Consider the following 25526-nt stretch of genomic DNA (forward strand, 5'->3'; position numbering starts at 1 on the left):
ACTCATGATAATAATTGTAGAGATGTGGACTGAATCTGCGATTTCATTAGCACAGAGAGCACCGTCAAGAGGAAGCCCCCAGTGCAGGTGACGGGCACGCCAAGACAGGCCAGCGGCGGAGCTGGAGCCCAGGCTTTCCTGGCTCTGTCCACTCGGCCACGCGATTTCTACAGTCACAGTTACACCTTGCCCGCAGGTGGAGCTTTTGGCATGCTTCGGAAGTCTTTAATACTACCTTTTACGAAGTTACTAGTAGCTATGAATTCACCCTTTTGGAATCTTAAGGTTTCGCAGTCTTTCCCCGAGCTTTAAGATGAAGGGAATCGGTGTGAGACTGCAGTGTAGGTAAGGGAGCCGCACAGTCCTCTCACTTGAAGGCAGTGAACTTTGTTCTTAGTTCTTTATTCCTTTTTTTCCTTTTTTTTTAAACTTAAATCATCCATTTTAGACCAGGTACTGCTACCTACAGTAATTATACTTATTATAATAACTTTTAACACGTACAAATATATGAAGCGTGAAAATGATTCTCCCGTCTAAAATAACAGCCCAGTCTGACCAGTCTTTCTGATGGTCATAAGCACAGGGAAGGGACCTTCGAGTCTGTCTGTCTGGTCCACCTCCCGTGTCTTGGAGATGAGTTAACCGAGAACATGGGAGTTTAACAACACACAATTAAGCATTGGAGGTGGGATTGGAATCCAGGTCCTCTGACTCCAGTGTACCACAAAGTATATACGCCTCCATGATTTAGTCAGTACACGCACTTCCCCTGCGGTGCCCTCCATTTCCAGCACTTTCTGCTTTCATTATCTGTGGCCACCTTCCTGGGACTTTTCTGATCTCCCAGTTACTAGTGTCACCCCTCTTCCTGCCAGATTATTCTGTTTGTTTTGTATGAGAGGCAGCTTAGCCTAGTGGATAGAGAGCTGTCTCTGTAGTCAAGAACTAGTCACCCGCCACAGGTTCAGCACCTGCTGCTGCCCTGGCAGCGCTGTAACAAGGCCAGGCCTTGCCCTTCAGGACGTCTCAGCCTTATGGGAGAGGACCGGTGCACACAAGGTCCGCATAGGATGAATCGGAGGGGAGCGCTAGCGGGGGAGTGGCAGCTTCAAGGGAGAGCAGAGGAGGGAAGTTCAGTTGTGGCTGGAAGGGAGGCAGCAAACCCAGGCAGAGGCGATGAAGAGGGAGAGGATTCCAGTGAAGGCTTACTGAGTGTCTGGTGTGAGGAACAGCAAGGAGCCAGTGTTCTGGGTCACTGGATGTAAGGCAGAAGACGGTCGGAGATGTTGGGAGGGGAAGAAGGCGATGACGGCTTCCCTACAGGCAGTAAAGAGCCACCAGAGTTTTATTAAAGGGGCAGGAGGAGCAACGTGGTCAGAATGGGCTTTAAGAAAATCATGTGAGTGGCTGAGCAGAGCAAGGACTGGAGTAGGGAGAGTCTCGAGGCAGCTGTGAGATGATGAGGGCCTGGACTATGGTGATGGTAGTATTAGGGGACAGCTAGGTGGTGCCATAGTGTAAAGAGCACTAGGCCTGGCACCAGGAAGACTTGAGTTCAAATCCAGCCTCAGACATTTACTAGTTGTGTGATACTAGGCAAGTCACGTAAACTCTGCTTCAGTTTTCTCATCTGTAAAATGAAAATAGCAATAGTTCCTACCTCCCAGGGTTGTTGTGAGGATCAGGTGACATGATGTTTTCAAAGTGCCTAGCAGAGTACCTGGCACAAACTAGACTCTTAACAAATGATAGCTATTATTATTATTATTATTATTATTATTATTATTATTGTTATTATTATTAACTGTATACAAAGAAGGCATGCAGAGTTAACTAGAGCTAAACAGTAGAGAAATCGCACTAACATTAAGTCACAAAAAAGAGAGAAAAGAGTAGGATTAAGAAGAGGGTGATTAAGGGGCAGCTAGGTGGCGCAGTGGATAGAGCACCGGCCCTGGATTCGGGAGGTCCTGAGTTCAAATCCGGCCTCAGACACATAACACTTACTAGCTGTGTGACCCTGGGCAAGTCACTTAACCCCATTGCCTAGCCTTAAAAAAAAAAAAAGAAGAAGAGGGTGATTAATGGTGCCATTGGTTGCAGAGAGGTCAAGAAGTATGAGACTAGAGAAAGTGTTGGATTAGGTAATGAAGAGATCATTGATAACTTTGGTGAGAACAGAGAGCGAGAATATGGAGTCAGCTGTTAGAGGTGGCCATCTCAAGTGTTGAGCCACAAAGGAAAGAGAGACAGCCAGGATGGACGGATCAAGTGAGGGTTTTAAGGATGAAGGGAAAGGAGCTGTTAGGGAGAGACTAAGGTTAAGACACGATCTGCTAGAGGAGGTGGGAGGTCATGAGATTACTTGTGCAGCTAAAGGGGTTTCCCTGGGCAAGGAGAAGGGCCACCTCATCATAGGAGACAGAATGGAAGGAGGACATGGTGCTAGAAGGCCCCTGAGTGGTGGAAGATGAGAGTGAGGTCAAAAGCTCTTGGTGAGTGGGAGGGAGGTTTTCTGCTGAGAGAACTAGGGAGAGGGGCTGCTGAGGGCCATTCTAGGAGTGAGGAAGAGCTTTGGCAAAGCTGCTGTGCTGAGGAGGTAGGGAGGTGTAAAATGACAGCTGGCCCAGCGGGTCCAACTCAAGTAGAAAGGGATCCCTAGGCTGCATAGTGACTTAGAAAGCCGCACACACGCATTTTCTGAGTTGTGTTTTCCCATTTCCCAGTTGCATCTTAAGTTCGGTCTGAGTTTGACACCCCTGCTCCAGGCTGCTGTGTGAGACTGAAAATTACCGAGGGGACTTCCTCATCAGAGTTCCTTGTACCTTTGAAAACACAGGTCCAGTCCCTCTCCCCCTATTTTTTAAATACTTTCTGTTTACCGGTTGTGTAAACTGATGTTACCTTGATATTGTACCATGTAAGTGTAAGCGCCCTGGCGGCAGAGACTTTCTCATTTTTGTCTTTTGTCTCCAGTGCTCGGCACGGAGCAGGAGCTTAGTAGAGGCTCTTGATTGGTTGACGTTTGGCATCAACTAGCATTTTGATCCTGTAATGAAATGTAGCAATAACAATGTTATTCTCTTTTGGCCTGTTTAAAGCTGTTGTCCATAAGATAGCTGCATCAGAAATTGTAGCAGCCATTCTGTTCTTAGAAAAGTAATCGTATTATTTAAGCTGATGGTGGTCTGGGGGTAGAAGGGTTAGAGGTTTGGTGAGAGCTCCAGAAACTGTAAAGGAACTCCAGCAGAGCTACAGAGCTTTTTGACTTTGTTGTAACGTCAGCCTCAAGTTGTTGCACCCTTAAAGACCAAAGCATTTGTTACTATCACGAAGGCTAACCTGTACTGAGTCTTCCCTTTTTTTTCTTGCCTCTTTTACAGGAATTATGGGAAAAGAAGGAAGACAGGCCGCACGAAACAGTGACTATGCAATTGCAAGATTTAAATTCCTCTCCAAATTGCTTTTTGTCCATGGCCATTTTTATTATATTAGAATAGCAACCCTTGTACAATACTTTTTTTATAAGGTAAGCAGACAGACAGTTGACAATTCATGAAATTTGGGTGGGTTACAATTATGTGTAGAGAGCCTGATTATATAGAAAGAGCCTAACTTTGGCACAAACTATACTAAAGGTACTTTCTATTATAGAGTGAGAGTTTGTGAAATATATTTAGAACACATAATTGTATCCTGAACAAGCAGTGGGATTTTATTTGATAGCAAACAGCATGACCTTATGATTTTCTATTAATAATAGGCAGCTCCCAACTTATGTACAAGTTGTGTTCCAAGTGTTCATTTATTCATTATTTTTAGTAGTATTTTATTTTCCCCTCAGTTACACGTAAAAAGTTTTTTACATTCGTTGGTTTTTTTCCAGAATATTCATTTATAAGTCAGTCATTTGAAACTTAAAATCCATTTTTCCATAACAACATTGTAAGATTTGGTAGTTAGTCTCTTAGGTCAATGTAGAAAAAACAGTTAACCTCTAATGAGCCAGTTGTAATTATTTTCATAGCATGTTCGTGATTGCATGTCCATAGGTTAGGAGTATCTCTTCACCATTTTTGTAGTTGGAGAGAATTCTCTCCTTTGTCATTGTCCCTACATAGGAGGCAGTAAGAACAGGGGTTGCCAGCTCTAGGCCACTAATGGTGCCTTTGACCTAGTAGCTTTCTAGCTTGGAAGGGGGCTCCTGCAGGGGTTGAGGGAGAGAGGAGAAGGAAGATTGTCATGGGACTGTGAGGGAATGATTTTCCTCTGATGGGCTTCCTCAGATTGCCTGGTCCTTCAAACTCGTGCTCTTTGTGGGGTGAAGAGCATGCTATAGGGCATCTGGGGAGAAGCCAGAGGAGACTAGAGGGTTCTGGACTCTGGGGACACTGCAGGACAGGAAAGGAGGGTCCAGAGCCTCCTGTAACTCCTTCGGTTTTGTCTTAGTACTTCACACTAGTGCAGACTATGCCCTAGAACTGGTCCAGGTGAGAAGCACCTGGAAAGATGAAAAGGGAATGAAGGTAGAAGGGGAAAAGAGAGAAAGCCTCATCTTCCTAAAGAGGAAACTTCACTTTTAATAATACATTGCGGCACAACAAACATTAAATGCCTGCTGCATGTAGAGTACCATTTCAGGGCCAGGCATACTGAAAAGGGCACCCTCACTTAGCTGCTCCCCTAGAGGAGCTTCCTTTCGCGGGGCTACAGGTGAGAAGTTTGTACACATGTCTAGAAGGAGGTGATGGGAGCTTCTTGAGAATGATTATTCTTAGTTTTTTATCTATTAGATGTATAACTGAACTTTTTTTGCATTTTTTAAATTAAGACATTTGCAAACTTAAGACTTTGTATTATGTAAACAAATTTTCTGTGGTTACAAGGTTAAGAATATTGGTTAGGAAGTCAAAATTTTTTATATTAGGTACCTAGCCAAATAAAAGAATCAGGGAGATTTGAATTCCTGTCTTTGTGCTGGCTCTTAAATTTTGTTCTCCTATAAAATGGAAAAAACACTATCCAGTATTATTTACACCAAATTTTCTGCCTTACCCACTAGTTGTGTGTACACATTTTCATTCCTCAGCTGTCCAGTTCTAAGAAGCTTTCATTTGTATTTAATAAGATACAGAGATTATTGTTAAATATAGCTAGTATTCTTTAAGTTCTCTGTTTTTGTACTAAATATTTCTAATGGAAAATTCTCTTTTCATCTTGCTTTCCAGAATGTGTGTTTTATCACACCGCAATTTTTATATCAGTTCTATTGCTTGTTTTCACAACAAGTAAGTAAATAGGTGTAAGTTGTGTTTTGTCTTTTCTCTAATAATAACTGACATTTATATAGAGCTTCAAGATTTGCAAAACACTCTGCATGCCTTGCTTCATATGATTCTGATGGCAAACCAGCAAAGCAATTATGATTCTCACTACTCAGCTGCATCTGTGATCTCACTAGTCCATACATTCCCTCCAATCATATAAATTGCAACCCATCCATACCTGCCTTTCCTGTGGGATTCTCATCCATATCCTCCCATACATTTGCCACAGGGAGTCCACCAAATGTGCTGAACTCTGTGCTGGACTCGTACTCCATGTGGTATCCTTTGGGCAGTGTCTACTCTAGGAGTTGTCAAAGTACCTGTGGTACCATCTTCTCTTCCTGTCAGACTTTTCTTGATAACATCCTGCATTCCTGTTTTTCACAGTTCCTCATTGGCTCTACAGTGCAGCTTGCACACAACCAGTATATGCCTTTCTATTGCTTTTTGTGTAAGAGTCATTCTTTAATTCTTCAGGGACTCCTGTACGCCATGTCACCAGCAATACCAGTAGGACATTGGTGTTAAAAAGATGGATCTTCATTTCTGTGTAATTCTTGGGGTCCTAAGGGAGTGGGCTAAATGATCCTTTCATCTCAGAATGTATGATTCTATGATTGTAGGACCATTGTAAAGATAAAATGAGATAATGTATATAAAGTACTTTGTAAAACTTAAAACACTGTATCAGAGGTTCTTAAATTGGAATCTTTTTGAATTTATTTTTTAAAAATATTTTGATGACTTTCAGTATAATTTTTTCCTTTGTATTTTTTTTTTTTTGGCTAGGCAATGGGGTTAAGTGACTTGCCCAGGGTCACACAGCTAGTAAGTGTTATCATGTGTCTGAGGCCGCATTTGAACTCAGGTCCTCCTGAATCCAGGGCCAGTGCTTCCACTGCACCACCTAGCTGCCTCTTCCTTTGTAATCTTACGTGTTTTATTTAATACATTTGAACCTTAACTGCCCAAGGGGTCCATGACACTCAAAACGTTAAGAACCCTTGTACTGTCTGTGTAACCATCAGTTATTACATACAAATGGATGTGATATCACCTCTGTAATTTAACATCTCAAAAATATCCATTTGTTTTTGTTTTTAGACACTATATGACAGCGTTTACCTGACTTTATACAATATTTGTTTCACTTCTTTACCTATTCTGATATATAGTCTTTTGGAACAGCATGTACATCCTCACGTCTTACAGAGCAAACCTACTCTATATCGGTAAGCATATTCCTTTTCTTAAATGTGGAAGCGATAGAAACAAGTGACGTGTGTGTGTGTGTGTGTGTGTGTGTGTGTGTGTTTAAAGTTGTCTTTTAAGACCATACCTGATTTTTCCAGTTTTTCATGAAGATAATTGTAGCTTATGTACCACTATCTTGGTTTTTTCCCCATAGAAAGCAGAAAAATAATTTATTCCAGCAAGAGAAATTTAATTTTAAACTCTGTGGAAAAGACATCGTATAGCTCCAGCACCATTAGGGAAAGCTTTTTTCCTCTGAACATGATCTTGTAGTAATTAATGAAACCATAGCTCTTTATTTAAAAAGAAAAACAGCTAGAATAAGATGAGAATTCAAATACAGTGTAAATGTTTAATGTCACTAACTGGTCTCAAAACAAATGAGTCAAGACAGTCTTTCTTTAGATTAAGACGTACTTTAACATCTAGAGGATTTATCTTTACCTAGATGATAAAGAATTGCACAGATTATCCTCTTGATCAAGGCCACGGATACTTAAGCTGCCAGATCATTTCATGTTTCAAATGGTGGTCCAAAATGAGCATGGTCCAAAATAGCAGTAAGCCAAAAAAGAGCCGCCAGCTGCACAAATCATCAGCATGGTGGTGACGGTATCCCAGGTGGGACCTTTGGGGATGAAACTAGGAATAAAGATGCCAGCGACCTTTTAGAGCATACTCATGATGATGGACACCATGAGGCCTGGTATATTATGGCCTTAGCTGTCAGTCTCCCTGCTCTTCTGCCAACAAAGAGCTGTAACTCCATCTGTTTCACAAGATGGTAAACAAAATATTTTATGAAACTCTCCAAATTAAAGCACCATATACTTTGAGTAATTTGTTTATTACTTCATTTAAAGAGGAAGACTGTGGAAAATACAACTCGGGATAATCAAACAGATTGTAAGCTACACAGAAACCACTTGGCTGTACATGACTGTATTCAAGGAGAGAGTTGAAAGGTGCTAGGAATACCATCGGAGAAAATACAAAGTTTTCTCATTTTTTTTAAACCCTTACTAGGCCATTTCTACTAAATTAATAACGATTGCAGCCTAATACCATCCTTTTAACAAACAAAACATCTCAGCTCATATAGGCTAAAAGCAGGTTCTCATAGTACTATCACAACCTGAACTTGTCTAATAAATGTCCAGCTTCAGTTATCACAGATTTTGATTTGACCCTTTGACCCAGCAGTATACCCCGAAAGACATGAAAGCAAGAGAAGAGCCCACGTGTACAAAAACATTCATAGCAGCTCTTTCTGTGGTGGCAAAGATTTAGAAGCTAAGCATGTGCCCATCAGTTTGTGAATGACTGAACAGGGTATGGTATATGAATGTTATTGTGCTGTAAGAAATGAAGGCGCTAGTTTTAGACGAACCTGGGAAAAGTTGTAGCAACTGATTCAAAGTGAAATAATTAGAACTCTGATCAACACAATGACCAGCCACAGTTCAAAAGGACTCGTGATGAAATATGCTCTATCCACCTCCAGATAGAGAAGTGATGGGCTCAGACTACCTATCGAAGCATATTTTCCTCTCCTTCTTTTTCTTTTCTTTTTTTGGACATGGCTAATATGAGAATGCTTTGCATAACTAGACATATTTGTAATGAGTTTTTTTTCCTTTGCCTTTTCAGGGGTTGAGGGAGGGAAAAGAAGGAGAGAGACAGTTCAGAACTGGAAATAAAATTAAATTGAATTATTTTTTAAAATAGAGTTTGGCTAGACTCTGCTCTTCCTAACAACTCTTGATGAAAACCAAACGGCCTGGGGCAGCCAGGTGGTGTGGTGGATAGAGCACCCACTCTGGAGTCAGGAGGTCCTGAGTTCAAATCCGGCCTCAGACACTTGACACTTACTAGCTGTGTGACCCTAGACAAGTCACTTAACCCCAATTGCCTCACTGGAAAAAACCAAAACAAAACAAACCCACCCGTAGTAAAGGACTGACTCAGTGATAGAGCCAGATAAAGGGCTGCAGTGATGGAGGAGCCTCTCCTGTTCTTGGGCTTAGCGTGTTTGCTTATATTCCGCCAAAGGCCCACTTGGATCGCACTTGGATTTGAATTAAAGTAAATTTATCTTCTTCTGTAGTCTGGCTTTTCTTTAAAAGCTCTAATCACTTAATCATTACCAATGAAAATAAGTCAGTTTTGGTTTCTTTTATTTCAGTAGCTATTTAATAAAAAGGGGAGGGAGAGAAAGGGAAGGAACAAGCATTTATTAAGCACCTACTATATGCCAAGCACTTGCTAATGCTTTACAGCTGTTATTTCATAGCATAGGGAGTGTGGTTTCTAAAGCTGCTTTTTCTTCTTTGTCAATTTACAGGGACATAAGTAAAAATAGTCACTTGAGCATTAAAAAATTTCTTTATTGGACAATCCTGGGTTTTAGTCATGCCTTCATTTTCTTTTTTGGATGCTATTTTCTAATATGGGAAGACGTATCTCTACTTGGAAATGGTCAGGTAAAAGAAATACCCCAAATAATGGTTTTCTTAAAATGTTTTTAGTATTTTTGTTACAGTTTTAAATGTTTCACTTATAATGAAATGGAATTAGAGTAAAAGTTGTAAAGATCAAAAGAAATTTAAGTTGTCAATATTTGGTTTCACATTAAAAGGCTATGCAATGTTCTTAATATGGATTATTTGTTATTTAAATGCTGCGATTACAGGCCAGCAAAAATTAAAAGGCAAACAATATAACCTCAGTTATTTGCACTTGCCTATCCCCTCCTTAATCCATTTTACCAAAAGAATGTGAGTCTACACCACTGATCGCTATATCTCTGTCTCTATTTATAAACACACACATGTATGGAAACAGTTTTAAAGAGTATAGAAGATTTATTAAATTATTTGGGAAATGTAGTATCTTATAGTTGATAATACTCTTTTTTGATTAGTAGTAATGCAATAACTCATCCTTTCTACTTAGATGTTTGGAAATTGGACATTTGGTACGTTAGTCTTCACAGTAATGGTTATTACAGTCACAGTAAAGGTAAGCAACCTACACCTACAAATGTGTAGACATTTAAATATATATTTGTAGTCCAGTGCAGCTAATGTCAGTATTTTTGGTTTCTTCAGCAAAATTCTTAGATGTTTTTATTTTTCTTTCCCCTTTCCCAGCACTTAAATGTTTGACCGTGGATCTTGTTAGTCTGCATTTTTATTATAACTACTCCCCTTATTCAAGAATCTTCTCTTAAGTTCATTAGTGCCATAAGCCTCGGTCAGTCAGCTCCTCTGGCAGTGCAGAGACGGTGCATAGTCAGAGGACTGCCCTGGGAGAGTGTACTTAGGGTACAGCAATGAGGGTGAGGCGGGGGAAGGGAGGGGGTGGGGTGCCAGAGCATCTTTTATATCTTTCATAAAGCTCTAGGGCTTTTTCAAGTAAAAGTGGGACTCAGAAACAAAGTGGGATGAGTCAGAATGTTGGCAGCCATGAGTCCCTTGTAGAGAACAATTATTAAGTCATTAATAATGTTTAGTATTAACATCTAGGAGCCTCCAATGTTATACCCCAAAGTATGACTGTGCATGTCTGTTCTCAGCAGGCATCTCGCCTGGCAGTGTTAAGGGGTCCCCTGAACTTGTCTTTTTGAGTTGCCATATCTTCCAGAAACACTGGACCCAGAGTATGCAGGAGGCCCTCATGTGTCAAGGACAAAGCTCCCCCGAGCTGATGTAATTTGTTGTTTGCTCCCCAGACTGGACTCCCTGTGTGTCCTTGGGAGTCAAGACAGGTGCCAGTCAGCCTGCACTACACTGGGAAACTGCTTGTGCAGATGGGGCTTTGTAGATAAGCAGACCCTCCTATCTTCGTGGTGTAGTAGCAGCTCCCAAGGGAAAAGAATGTGGCATTTGCCATCACCTTGCTTCCCCCATTTGAGAGGGGTTTTGTCTTTTTCTTACCTTTACTGCATCTTTCCCCCTCCCATATCACACCCCTTTAGGTAGAGATTTGTGTTTTCTCCTCCTTTTGTTGTACTGTCATAAATATGCAGACTTCTGTGTGGATTTTGAACTCTCTGGGTTCCACCTGCATGTCCATTTCTCTTCTAATAAACCTAGTTTTCATGTAAGTTTTGTGAAGTTGTGACTGCCTGTTGACAGCAGAAGCTGTTGTGGAGCCCGTTCCTGGCTCTCTTAGTAACACAGACTGAGGAGACCATGATCCCATCACCCTCGGAGACAATGAATCAACAAATTTCGGGGGTGGGTGGGGGTAGGAGGGGTGGTCTTGGAGGGAGTCTTTGTACTTAGATGTATAGTCATGTGCCTAGTCTGGGAAGATACACATCTGCAGTGTTGGGGTCCACTTCTGCAGACATGGCCAAGGAAGTATCATCTTCCTCTTTGTGTTAGAGAAGGCTAATTGGTGAAGGCCAATTGTATGAGACATTTGTGTTCTGTGCCCACTTTCCTCCCCTCGAGTGCTCTTCCAAGTACCCTCTTTCTCCCTCTGTTTCTTTTCTCTCCTCTGTTTCTTTTTTTCTCTCCCTTCTTTCCTTCCCTCCCTTCTCTCCTCCACCCTTTCTCTCCAAGTCCTTCTTCTCTCCTCACTCTTTCACATTTTGATTCATCCTTTCCTAGGATCTGTAATTATAGGTGTCTAGCTTCTGTTTTTACATTAATGTAGATTGTATTAATGCAGAACTAATGGCAAAGTATACAGAGTCCAAAAGAATATTTATTGAGGTTAAACTTCCCCATGTAGATGATCATCTAAAGATTGGCCATGTGTCTCAAACTATGTATAAAATAGATTAATTTCCAAGTAACCATAGCAGTAGTTTTGACTAATTTTCTGTATTAAATTTGGCAAATATTTTTTATGCGAATGTGTTTCTCAGTGTGTTATGTTTGATATCTTAGATGGCTTTGGAGACTCACTTCTGGACCTGGATAAATCATGTTGTTACCTGGGGATCCATTGTATTTTATTTTGCATTCTCTTTGTTTTATGGAGGAATTTTCTGGTGAGTGATTGTAGCTAGATCATCTGTGTCGTAACCATTAAACACTAAGTACATATTTAACTCTCAGTGTTATACTTTAATTCCATTCTCTTCATAATCTTTGGACCTAGTTCTACTATCGAATAGACCCCCAAAGTCTGTTTCAGTTTACTATAGGAGATGCCAAGTTATACTGTTACTACTTGAGTCCCAAGTCATGAAATAGGTGTTGTTTTACAATATACTTGTCTGAAGAGATTTGAGTGCCTGTTCTTCTGTAGCATAGAGGGCCACTTATTTATGCCAGGTACATCCATTTTTTTTTCTAATTCTGGTAGAGAATAAATGAATATCAGTTGACATTTTAAAGTAACAGGAAGCCTAAACCTCTTAGACAGTTCGTGTTAGGTTTTCACTGACAAAACCAGCAAAGTTGAGCTTGTGAGGGTGAGCCTTGGAAGGGAGGTGCCTCTAAGCTCTGGCCTTCAGATCCACTCCGAAGAGCTGCTGCTTTTCAAACCAGAGCATTGTTTGAAACAGCCCTTTTGTTTCTACAGTGCTTTTGTACATGTCTCCTTCCCTGCCTTCTTTCTAAATGGTACCTGCAAATATCTTTTTGTAGATATTTCTTGTTCAGATGTCCAGTTCCTTGGATAAGGCTGATTCTGATGTAATTCAAGCAGCCAATAGATTAATTGCCTCTCTAAAGCTGAGTTACTTACTCTGTAAAATAGAAAACAGCCTATTGTTGTGCAGGACCAATGTTTTATTGATCATGAAGTTTGTCATGAAGAATATTTTTAGAGTAAAGTGTGAGCATGGTTTTAACCTTCTAGAGATTGGGGCAGCTGACCTCAGTCACTACTTAGAAACATCTATCAATACTGCTTGGTGCTTTGATATGTCAAGGTGGTATATTTGAACATCTGCTAGGAACAGAGGGTCATAGTAAATGGGCAGAGAGAGAGAGAGAGAGAATAACAACCTCTGCAGATCAGCAGAAGGAAAGGCCTGGACCACTGAGAGTTAGGATTATTGTTCTGCAAGGTCATGCCATGACAGTTCTCATCAAGACCATGAAAGCATTGGGCAGTTTCACTAAGGAGCCATTTAATTGGATTTCATCTTAACAACTGAGTTATCTTCTGTTTCATTTGTCATTCAGTTTGTTAGATGGTATTGATTTCAAATCCCTATCACTTTAATGGGGTAGTCTCTCCAACCAAGTCACCTTGCAGCGGAACATTCTCTTGGCTGTGTGATTTGATGTGAGCATTTCTGGTTGCGCCCTTAAGGGGACTTTATTTCTTAATCTCACAGGCCATTTCTGGATACATACTTTGTATTCGTTCAACTTCTGTCAAGCGGCTCGGCCTGGTTTGCCGTAATCCTTATAGTGGTGACTTGCCTGTTTCTCGACGTTGTGAAGAAAGCGTTTGAACGACAGCTACGTCCAACGAGCACTGAGAAGGCCCAGGTAACACGTTTGCACAGGAAGCCCTTTCCTATTTCAAGAGGCAACTACGAACTGTTAGAAGACTTGTAGGGAAGTGGCTGTATTATATGTATTTTTTGTCACAATGCATGATACTGTCCTTTTCAATGTGAAATGCTTATTTTTAATGTATTGCTATGTACACATTTAAAGCATGGTTTTAAAATTACATTTTAATTTAATGTTTTAATTTAAACATTTTTTAATGTATTTGTAACTTTTAGGCTTCTTGGTAAATAAATTGAACAGTATTCTTTTATAAATGAAGATAATTTGTATTCATTAGGGTGGTTCTAGATATTAAAACATTAGTTTACCAGATAGTAATAAATTTATTTTAAGAATGATATTGTTAGATAACTCTAGAAGCTGTGGTATATTTTCAATATCTTCATTAATTTGAGGGCCTGACGTTTTTCTGATGGCACATAGGATAAGAAGCTGTTTGGGCTGCACGACTTTTACTTAGCTGTGTTTTTATGGGAAATCTTTATTCTCTGGGTCATTTTTGATAGATATTAATTATAGGAGTAGAGTTTTGGTGGCATGTAACATAGGAATTAGATTCTATGCTATGTGTGTGTGATTAAAATTGGAAAACTCTTCATCTTGATAGAACACTATGTCTCACAGCAGTCTTAAGAGAGTATGTCCCTGTGTGCTCGGTAATAACCCACACTCACTTCTCATTGTGTGTACTGTGCTAGCAGTGAACGTTTATTCACGTTACTATTGACTGGCTAGAGTGACTTCTTAATAGCCACTGTGTAGCAGTGAAGCTGAGGTGGTGACTGCAGGAGATTTGCCACTAGGCGGCATTTCTGAGAGACCAAACCTCTCATCTGAATGCTGAGTTTTCAGAGTGCAAACAGAAGTGTCTCGTACATAGAAGACACTAGGATTCCCATAAGTCCTTTTATTTTTGTCAATAAATATGGCACTCTTTGACAAAACATTTCTTTAGTGTGTAGGTATTGGTTAATTAACCCTGGAGAACTGGTGCTTAAACTTTAGCCCGTGGTCTGGTTTACACTATATTATGGTGTCGTACTGATAAAATATTTCTAGATAGGAGGAAAGAAATTGTACAGTCCAAATTGACCACACAAATCTTTCCACTCTGTATTAATGTTGACAAGCCTTTCCAATATATGCTATGTAAGCATTTAGGTCTAAAAATAGATAGTGGAAATGTTTTGGTCTTCAACTAATTATTGTAAAACATATACAGTGATTAATATGTAAGCTTCAGGTGGTTTGATAGTGCATTGTAAACTCTCGTCTAGGTCTTCAGAGAATACTTTTTTCTCCCTCTGAAGTGCTAGATTGTCTATGTCCTACATATATAGTCATTATAAAACAAATCCATTATGGGACATGATTGCGACTAGATTGAGTTATTTATTGCTACAGCTAGAAGTTGTACACTAGGAAAAGCACCACAGAAAGTACTTTCTTAGCAGTCACACAGTGGAGTGAAGACTGGTGACATTAATTAGTTATATGTTAAAGGGTTGGTTCTGAAAATATGTGGCACCTTATGTGCATTTAGCTGGAATGAAGTCAGTGTCTGGGCTTTAGTGCAGTATTACCTGTGCTTGAGCTTTTTGAGAAAATGACACAGAGTTTTGACCCCACCTCTTTAGGATCCCCAAATTACTGATTCGGAGTAGGGGTGTTTACTTCAGCAGACTGGTTCTTGAGCGTGTATTTACAAACACCTGGTTTAGCCAATCTTTTTTACGCTGAGTTGACTGTGTTTGTTTGGTGTACTTTAGACAGATCCACCAAACATTTCATTCTTGGGTTACCTTTTCTGACTTTCTTTTTTCAACAAAACCCTGTAAAGAAATGATAGTCCTTTGTGGGACCTTACTTCTTTGCCGTAGATGTGGACGGCTTCTAGTTCAGCATCATCAAGAGAAGAAGAAAATGCACTAAATAAAACAGTCCAGCCCAAACGCAAATGTTAGCAAATTTGTTGTTTAAACAAAACTAACAAGAAACATTGTCCAGAACTGAAAGTTACCCTTTTTTCTGAGATTGTTTTCTGAGCTTTTGGTCTAAGTGTGAAGAATCAATAACACTGATATCCTTTGAACAGTTAGGCCTGCCCCTTTGAGTCGTGTGTGGTGTGCCATATGTATCCTCTGCCCTCGTCTCATCTGATCACATGTCCTGACTCCTTACTGATTTGTCTGTCCCCCCTTCTTTGTCCCTTATAGATGTACGCCAGCCCAGTTGCTTTAAGTGACGAATTCATCGCACTGCAGCCATTGCCCAGGGCCAGGACTCAGCTGAGCAGACTTAGGTAGAGTAGGCAGCCCGGCCTCTCTCCCTTTGCACGCTGAATGGCCACGGACAGCCCAGAGAGAGGGCGGGAGAGGCATGAGCGAGTGCATGTGGGCAGCAGCGGCCATCAGGGCCTCATTGCACCCTCTTCCACTTCAGTATCATTTTCTCCCACAATTCGAAGGCTGTTGTTTGTGGCGCTGCCAGGTTCCCTAGTGCTTCTGCATGTTAGAGCCTGCGAGAAGTAATTACGGGCAAACCGCTCTTAAACTTAATGCAATCATTTGGGCATGAGAGTTGCTCGTTTTTTCTCTTGCCTTCATATGTGTTGCAAATCTACATGCATGTGTGCGTGTGTGTGTGTCCTCTCTGTAGCAGCTGAGACCCAGACAGTCCTTGCTGTCGTTGAGTAAGCGTGTCTGTGAACTGAACGTTGTCTTTAATGTGTCATCCATGCTTGTATCTCCACAGATAGCCCACTGCCAGCTTTTCTCACACTCACCACACACACACACCCCCAATGATGTAGAAATATGTGGTGGAAAGAAAAAAAGCATAAATCAGGAAACTTTTGAGATTAACATGCTATTGAATCATAAATTGAAGCTTCTGTGGTTTGGAAGCAAAAGTAATCCAGTTAGGGATTCTGAGTTTTCAAGATTGGAATTTATTGGCTTTTCATTGTCTTGAATAAATTTACCTTTTTAAAAAAATTTCAGACAAAAACAGCCACTATTTCATCAAGTCAATCTTGGTATCCTTTGGGCAGAGGATGACTGTCTCTGTCTTGACTCTCAGTATAGGATTTGGAAGCATTTCTAGAATTTGAACAATAGTAGAATGATAATCTTTAATAATCTTTCTCAATTGATTCAGTTTTTAAATGCCTTGAAGTTAATGATTATGAAGTTAAATTATTGATGATAAGCAAAGTTGTATTCTGTCACAAAAACAAGTACTTGAACACTTGTCTTACCTTCAAGTTGAATGGCCCAAAAACACGTCCCTTAAATTTTTTTGTAAATTGAATCATTTTATGTATATTAAACATATTTACTATTTTAAAGAAGCTTTATGGCAAAAATTTTAGTAAACCAAAAGTTCCTTTTGTAACATGAATTACTGTACTGATTTTATGAAATCACTCTTTTCCACAGATTTGCTTAAATCAAGGCACATTTATAGTGTACACAGTGCCCAGCTGCAGCAGCCTGGGGCAATGGAGTGCCTCAAGCAGAGGAAGCCCTGATTCCCCAGGGCTGAATTCTCACAGTCACCTTAAGTGGTAGCTCCCTGCAAGGTGGCCAGAAAGGGGAGAGGCTAGTTGAATGCAGGCTTCCTCACCTTCTCCTGATTACCTCAGCTTCCTTGTTCCCATTGCTTCCCTACTGCCCACCTTCTTCAGAGGTCAGTTATACTTTAGCAGAAGAGTGAGCCACCACCGCTCTTCTTGTCCCCACCAGTGGAGGCAGGCAGGCAGGCAAAGGACGCTTTGCCAATATCCATCAACCAACCTAGTGAAAAGAGCATCTCCCAGAACCCCACAGGAGGGGGTTGAGGACAGACCACGGCCTGCTTACCTCACAAAGCTCTCCTTATGATGTGCTAGAAGGGGGAAAGGGGGAAACCCACCCCCGGTTTCTAAAATGATGTATAGTGGCATTGAATATTTGTAGACGTTTTTCTGAGAGTGCAGTATAACAGAGAGAAAATATTTATGAAGTTCAAACATCCAAGAAACCATTTCCAAATCAGTCTTGTTCAGTTATGTAGTTTCTTAAAGAATTTTTAATGTAAAATTCTAGGTTCATTGGAACCTAGAATTCATCTGGAGGATTCTTGCTCCCAGCTGCTCAATAGGCATATCTTGAAGCTGGCCAGTTTAGCCACTTGATTCTCTCTCCCTCTCCCCTCTCTCCCCCTCCCCTCCCATCTTTAATGTGAGACACTTTTTAAATAAGCATTATTTTCACAAACAGTTTTCAGTTAGTGTTGCTTATGCCTACAAAAGGCAAGCCACAGAATAATGAGGTCAGAATTGGTTTGGTATGCTTTGTTGTTATTGTTGTTTGTTGTTTTTTTATTTTGAAAGCCCATCCCCTTAAATAGATAATTTTTTTAGAAAGATACTGATATTTTTCATAATAAAGTATTTTTTAGGAAACTTAATTTGTTTACAAGTATAGAGGACATCAAAATGGAGATTTTCAGTACTCACTTTTCTTTTAAAAAGTAAATTATTTCAAGGTAAAGGTTCTAGTCATTGGAGGTGGAGAACCAAATTTAGTTGCAAATGTTGGTGGTGCCATTGAACTCTTTCTTCTCTGGCCACCATAAAAAGGGATGGAAAACCATTTTGAAATTCGTTTAGGCGAGGAAAAATCCTCTTCATGACAAAGGAGGGTAAGAGGAAAACATGAAAGTAACTTTAGGATTAGAACCCTTGTTTAGTTAAGAAAACTTATCAACAGGAGAGACTAATGTTTCTCTATCAGTTGCTGTATGTATTATAACTTTTTTGTGTAGTTTTAAATCATAAATTTATTTTGTGTAATTTGTCTACACAGAAAAGCTTATCATCAGCCCTCTTTTGTGAAAGTAACTGTGCCCTGTTCTGTGATGATCATGACTGCATCTTATTATTGTTTAAAAGCAGCCTGCTGCTATGATTTACCTGCATAATGGTGAAAGTGTTGCTCTCTGTAATATGAGACCTGTTGCTTTTCTGTTCTTCTAGATGGAAGAAGATAAGGGCTCAGTCAGCTCAGCATATGAATTTGCTGAAAGCAAGCACAGAGGGGAGGACAATAGGCAACTGCTAGCTGATCCAGGTAGCAGCAGAGCAGAGCTTGCATATACTAGGTAGTATCTCCTACCACTGGACCTCACTGTGTAGTCAGTCATGGACTCATCTGCTCATTACATGTCTTGGTTGAAACTCACATTTCATTTATAATCTCATCGTTCTTGTTAATTCATCATTCTGATTTAGGGTTTTGTGATGTGGGTTTTTTTAAAGCAATATTCTTATTTCTCTATCTTATTTATGTTTAAAAAAAACTTGTAACACAGTGACTTCAAATTTAAGGGCAGAAAAATACCTTATGACCTGGATTTGTAGTATTCATGAAATGACACTATTAGTTGTAGATAATTTGTTGAATAATTTCTAATACTTTTGAAGTCTTTGTTTTCTCTTAGAATGGTAGCTATAATACATTTTAACATTTTATTAGATAGAGGTTAACGCCTGCCTAAAGCACTTTTTCAAAAATGGCTTATAAGGTAAATTCTCATGAATGAATGCATGAGGGTCTGTGCATGGAACCAGGCAATTTTCTGATCACCAGTACTGTCAAAACCTGTCATCTACATCTTTCATTTTTGAGGCAAATTTAATTCTGCCTTGGCAAGGAGAAACAAAATTTGACTCTTTAAGAGTTCGGTAAGGTAATGAATGCCAAATCCACCTCATTGAATAAGCAAAACCAAACAAATCCTCAGCCTTATTAAACTGTAGGAAAGTATTGACTTGAATATGAGCAGAAATATCTTGGAAGTGAAAGTTATTATTCTGGCCAATTACAAATATATTTTCTTTTTTAAATGTATATAATGGTGGTTATGATTAATCTTTAAAGTATTGTGGACTCTTAAGATAAGCCCTGTTAAAGAATGAAATGATTTATGATAAAATTAATTGAAAACAAGTTTCATAGCCGTAATTTAACTAGCATCCATACTTTGCGTAAGCTGACTCCTCTTAGGGCCTTTGTTATTTCAGGGTGCCTCCTTGAAACCAGGCCCCTTAAAGGTCAGATCACACAAAATGGGACCTGTTGTTTTATCTTCTGTTTATTTCCTTTGTGATTGTTAAGCCTTAGAATTCTTGTTATATGATTATTTTTATAGATGACTTATCTTGTGTTGATCTAGGTTAATGTGAATGTTAGTTTATATTCCAAGCATTCATATACATTAGCCAATTGGACTAAGGTTGCAGAGGACCGTAGCAGCCACTGGAAAGAGGCTGGCCTCGATATGAGTGATGTTGTGATCAGTCCACAAAGCCAAGAGTTCTCACATAGCTGTTTATGCAGTTAGCTGCTTAGAAAATTGTGGCCTTCTTCATGAAATCTCTGAGAAGCCTGAGCACTGCCCTTTATTAGAACTATGCATTTAAAACCAGGGCCTCAGAGTGCACCTGTTAAATCACTGTAGCCTCAGGATGAGTTGTCTTCAAGAGAGGGTGAAGACTTGGCTTTCTCATCTCTCGTTATGATTGTGAGTAAGGCAGCAGGATACTTTCATGTAGACCTGGAATCAGCAGGTGGGTTCCTCACCTGGCCACAGACCAGGCGTGTGGATGTCTGACTGTCATCTCTGAATCCTTGGTGTAGTGTTTATCCTTTTAGAATATTCTCGTCTGTTTCTAATATTTACTTGTGTATTTTTGCTACATATATATATATATATATATATATTTTTCCACCCCTAGCATCATTTCTACTTTCCTGTTTTTTCTTCTTACAACTTCTGCTGCCACCAAACAGCCCCTGGTAGAGGGACTTGCTTTGGTTTTCTTTTTTGTCAAAGCAAGACACAGGAGTCAGCAGCTGTAAAACCATCTCAGCTCTTATCTCTGCTGTGCTAGCGTCTTCTCCATCCATGATGGTCTGTCTTGTCCTTTCCAAATGACATGAGATTTTAGACGTCCAGCTTTCATAGACCCCTCTGATGCGCGTGCACCCAGGCCACCAAACCCAACCCTCTTCATGGACCTGCGTGGCCTCACAATCACCAAAGATGAAAGAGACTCCCTTCTGACCAAGGGCATCTGTTAGCTATATGAAGTAGCAAATTTATAAGCACATGATTAAAATAAGAATGGCACTCAATACATACAGTTCTTTAAGAGCCAGAAGTTCAAGCGGTCAGGTCATCTTTTCAGGGCTCTGGCAACAGCAGCATTATGGCAGGGCTGCTTAGGCTGCATTTATGCTTCTTGCTGCTGTTAAACATGGGAGGTATTTTAAAATATCCTCTGGTGAGAGCTTCCTGCCAAGAAATATGACCTAATGCGATGTGCCGAGCCTCCAGCTCCCATCTCAAGGCTGAGAGTTCTCCTCTAACTCAGAACTACAGGATGAGGTTATGTGTGGTGTGAGCGTCTCAGTGGTTTTTGAGTCCATGGGGGTGAGTTGCAGGGGCAGGGAGGCAGGTGTCCGGGGAAACATTTTCTTACAAGCAAAGAACTTTAATAATTTAATTTTTAGGCCTATCGTGAATGCTTGTAGCCTTTCTTCAGTACCCATTCTAGATTGAGCACTGTGGCTGATACAGAAATGCAAGTTATGGGCAGGGACAAAGATTGTGGAAAAAAATCTCAGAAGAGGGCAGGGCTCTGTACTAAGGGTGAATTGACTGACAGAGACAGCAAGAGCTTCAGCAGTTCAGAAGAGGGAGAAGTGACCAGGCTGGAGTAGACGGTCGGGGAGCCTTCATAGGGCCTGTGGACCTGAAGCGGGTGGGGGAAATACCATAAGCAAAAGTAGAAAACCATCCAAGCCACAACGAGGGCAGACCAGCAGGGCTTTGTCTACAGACACACATTTTGAGGGCGCTGGCAATATTTTTACTCCTTTATCAAAAACAGCTGAACTACTTCAAATCCAGCTGCAGACATTTAACACTTATTACCTGTGTGACCGTGGGCAAGTCACTTAACCCCAATCACCTCACCAAAAAGCAAAAAAAAACAACAACAACAACAAACCAGCTGAACTTAAGCTCCTAGTTAGCAAGAGTAATTAGTTGAGAAGCTGCCAGTTGGCATGTGCCCATCCCAGGTGGCCACATGATGCTAATTAATCCTTTTCCCCCTTTCCAGTCAACCTGGGTCTGTCCATTCAATTGTTTTAGTTGCCAAGAGCAGCAGTTTTCCAAGGTTTCTCAAATGCCTTCCCCCCATTCCCAAACTAAATGTCTTCACAAATTGGATTAAGTGTTTGGGCCCAGGAGTCCAGAGAGTTGGCTGTAAGGGAGCATAGGGGAGGCTGGTGCCAGGAGGCCTCCCATGCCAGCCTGAAGAGCAGCATCTTGTTCTTCAGGCTTTAAAATTTTGATGAGAAGGGGTGTTATGATTAGGGAAGGCATATAATGAAAATATTGTTCTAGGAAGACTAATCTGGCATCAGTCTGTAAGGTAGATTAGGAGAGACTTACAGGCAGAGCAGAGAGCTTACTGAGGAGGCTGTGACTGTTGTCCTGAGATCTCCACCCGGTGCAGATTGCTAACGTCCTGGATTAGGTTTGGGAGTTTTCCAGGATCTACGAGTCACTCTTATGTCTCGGCAGTGAAAGCAGCAAAGAGCAAAGGACTGGGGGTGGATCCATGATGCCAACATGGAACTCTGGACAAGTCCCTTCTCGGGCAAAAGGGGCAGGGGCACAAGAGAAGATCCATGTATCAGGAAGTGCCTTGCGGCTCTCCATTGGACTCAGAGTCCTCTCAGTGTATTGCTTACCAACCCCACAGATTCCCAGCACTAAATCTTAACTTTTTGATTCTTTACCTACGGCTGCCATCTGCAGCCCCCAACTTTTTAGACATTTGCAACATCATAATGTTTTAAAAAATATTTTCTCACCTCCCTCCATGTATTTTCCCCTTTTTCCTCCCTTTAATTTCAAAAGAATTTAATTGTATGCCTATATAGATATAATTATACCATATATTTATGAGCATACAACTAATTTCTTTTGACTAAAGTGAATTTTAATTTTTTAAAAAATTTCTGAGAATGACACTTTCTTAAGGTCATCCATTGTCCTAAGTGAAACAAGAATTGGGATTCCCTCAGTGAGCCTGACACAGTGATGATTGTTGAAAGTATCCCTTTATAATATTACCATAAGCCGTCTTGAATGTTACTAATTTAATAGAACTCTGTTGGTTTAGTTCTTAACAGGTAACTCCAATTTTAATTCCATTTGTCATGTGATTCATTAAAAAAAGGTTAGTCATGTCCAGAACAAAGGTGGTATTTCATGCTAGAATGAAACTCTTCCCCAGGTGACTGATAATAGTTTAATCACCTAGTTAAAGGTGTTATTACACTTATTTTCTAGGTACTGAATAAAATTCTTTAAATGATCTTTGGATTGACTCCACAGGTCCATCAGCCAGGCAGTTCTTTGAAGTGGTGCAGGCTCTGCATTGTCATGTATGATCACATGGAAGGCTTATTTAAGCTTTTCTGTTAACTTGATTTTGTTCAGAATCCCCAGTGTCTTTCCCTTGAAACACGGCAGCAGTCAGGAAATGAGTGTTTGGTATCAGGGCAGCCAGTTCATAGAAACGGCCTGGCAAAATTATAGACCTCCCAATTGTACTTTGTTTCATATCTCATTCATAACAACATACTTAGACTGTCATGTAAATCTTTTAATAATTATCTCATTAAATGAAAAACTTTCCTATTCTATTTTCCTTTTTAAAGTATACTTGTGGTTGTCATGATACAGGAAAGCATTTGACAAGCAAGATCAAAGAATGTTGACCTTCTTTTTCTTTCTATTTCAACTTGTAGCTTACTGAAACAAATCCCGGGGTCAAGTGCTTGGACTCCATATGCTGTTTCTCAGAGGGGCAAGCAGCGTGTGCATCTTTTGGAAGGATGCTGGACCGAGTGATGGGGAGCTGTAGCCCGGCCCAGGTTAACAGGTGTGAAATGTCTCATGGTAGCCTTTGCTGCAGAGGAATCTCCTATAAACCGGGACGAGCTGCAACGCTAGCTGTCCGGTGACCACTCTGGGCCCATTGCGGCAGCCAGTGCTGGCGAGGGCGGGGGGCCAGATGCCAGCACAAGGGCTTCTTTTGCTCTAAAAGGAAGAGAACATAACTTTGGAGAGACTTCTACGCATTGAACTTTCTTTTACAGTTTTTCTAATATATCGTATATGGGATCTTGTTTAGATACAATAGTCTCTTGATTTGTACGTCTCTCTTTTTCATTTGCATCTGCTGTAATCTTTTGTTTCCTGGTTTTAGCATTTTGGCTTGACAAAATAGTAATCTAATTTGTCAAATCAGAAAGCCTCACTTTTCTATTCTTAATGTATCTTTTTAGGTGTGTTATTGGGGACTGGACCTTGAATTATTCTTTTACAGTACAAAAGGCAGTATTTCTTTTCCCTACCCCAATTTCCTTCTTAAGTTGTGTAACAAACATTTAAATTTGTTTTTCAGATTTGGCACCTCTAACTCATTTTACTAAGTTTAAAAATCTGTATTAGAACTCTCAAGGTGCTTGTGCCATCACTAAACTATCTGATAATTTCTTCAATTATAGAGTGCTTACTTGTGGGGAAATATTCAACAAAATGAGGCCTTTAAAAAAGCATATTTGAGTGAAATGAATTAAAACATGTTTTTGGTAGGTTTTTTTTAAATTCATACATTCTACTAAAAGTCACATCTTTTGGTTGGAGGAATTGAAATAACCTTTTGTATACTGTGGTTCTCTTTATGTGAATGATGTCAGGATTCCCTTGAGACTGCTAAATGAATCTGTTTACCATTCAGGCTAATTTTCTGTCTTGAAGAACAATGGATGTGACATCATTTACACCTCATGAGGTCTGGACAACTTTCCCTAACACACTTTGATCAGTTTGGACTTGACCTTTTTAGACATTGCTTTGGGATGCAGTACAAGTGCTTTGGGTTAACACAATGTCTGTGCTTCAGTCACCGTATTCTTGCCTGCTTATAAAATGTGATTGATTATATTTTCATAGTGCTAGGATATAATGATACCAATGGGGATCTCACACCCTCCACAGGATGTTCATGTGAGCAGTGCAGCACACATGTGGAGGCTTTTCCATGGCATACTCTAGTAGAGTTGAGAATACCTCTGAGGACAGTAGTGGCACCATGGCCCCTGGCGTGAGGGATTGAATCAGTGTGATTTTACTGCCCCACAATGTCGACCTCGTAGCCAGCATTGTAAGGGAACCTCTGGTTGACATTTTCCTCTAAATTTTGGCTCCTCAGAAAACAGATAGTATGAAAATAACATGTTTTTAGTAAACTTTGAAATCTGGAACAAACATTGAGCCAGAAGTGAACATTTCTAGTGTTTGCATTGTGTGTATTTCCACTTTTCTTGATGTCCTTTCTAACACATAAGCAGTTTTTCATGGATATAGAAAAAGGAACCTTTAAATAATTACTTTTTGTGTTGCTTTGTACATTTTATACCTGGATAAGTGATTGATACTGCTTCAGGGGAAATGTTGGCTTTGGTTGTGAACAGTCTCCTAAGGGAAGGGGGTCCCATCCTGATTTTACTCTTAGGCAGTCAGAATCTTATTGCAGGCCCTTTTTTTCCTCTGTGGAGCATCTTGTTCTACATTTTCCTAAGTCTAGGATCCAGTATGGAGTAATTAAAATAATATTTGACACAATATTGAAGCACTTTCCCAGTTCTGTCCAATTTCTCAGGTTACTTGTAAATTACTGCTGCCATAGCCCCTTTTCCTTATCCTTCCCTGCTGGAGCCAAAACTTGCTGGATAATTTTAAAACCTTAAGAGATCTGCTGGAACTCTGGATTTTGATGAGCAGGTCAAGATAACAATATGCAAACCTTTCTGGTGCTATTCAGAGGGCTGTGTGGAAATTACCATTGACCAGCTTACCAGATGCTTAAATCTTCCTCAATTTAGTTGAACTGTTTAATGTGAACAAGTAGAGTAGAACAGTGAGAGCTAGAATGTAGACTTGGCCTTTCTGACTCCACCTCCCTCTGTTCAGTCTTGTTACTTCCTGTAGAACTTGGCGGTGGAGAGCGGGGGAGGCCTTTGTTCTTGAATGTTTTCAGTAGCACAGGGGACATGCAGGTACACGAGGCACTTTGATCTCCCAGATCCACTATGGATCAGAGTGAATCTTTGCCACTGTAAACCTAGAGATTCTTCAGTCTCTGGTCATCCAAGGAATATGCCATAGTGAAAGTGCTGCTTCACCCTGTCTCAGTGTGGTGGAGATGATTGCCACTCACTTCTTGGGGTTGCCAGCCACGACAAGCAGTTGATCAAACTGTCTTAGTGTTTGTCTTCATATTTTGTCAAAGTATGTCCTGTCTGTCTGTTTTTCAGGTTTT

At 40.3% G+C, this 25526-nt stretch overlaps 1 protein-coding gene across 1 annotated transcript in view; it reads left to right on the forward strand.

Annotated features, from left to right (window-relative positions):
• The window catches only part of ATP11B (ATPase phospholipid transporting 11B (putative)), a 135391-nt gene that overhangs the window by 104902 nt on the left and 4963 nt on the right, over positions 1–25526 (forward strand). The window contains 8 exon segments of the mRNA XM_020980826.1: positions 3387–3532; positions 5232–5291; positions 6435–6562; positions 8929–9067; positions 9540–9605; positions 11486–11589; positions 12889–13045; positions 22948–23081. Of these exon segments, the coding sequence (XP_020836485.1) occupies positions 3387–3532; positions 5232–5291; positions 6435–6562; positions 8929–9067; positions 9540–9605; positions 11486–11589; positions 12889–13045; positions 22948–23081 (934 nt within the window).

The sequence above is a fragment of the Phascolarctos cinereus genome, unplaced genomic scaffold (genome assembly GCF_003287225.1).
Source record: "Phascolarctos cinereus isolate Bilbo 61053 unplaced genomic scaffold, phaCin_HiC Scaffold_7;HRSCAF=346, whole genome shotgun sequence".
In the NCBI taxonomy this organism is placed as follows: Eukaryota; Metazoa; Chordata; class Mammalia; order Diprotodontia; family Phascolarctidae; genus Phascolarctos; species Phascolarctos cinereus.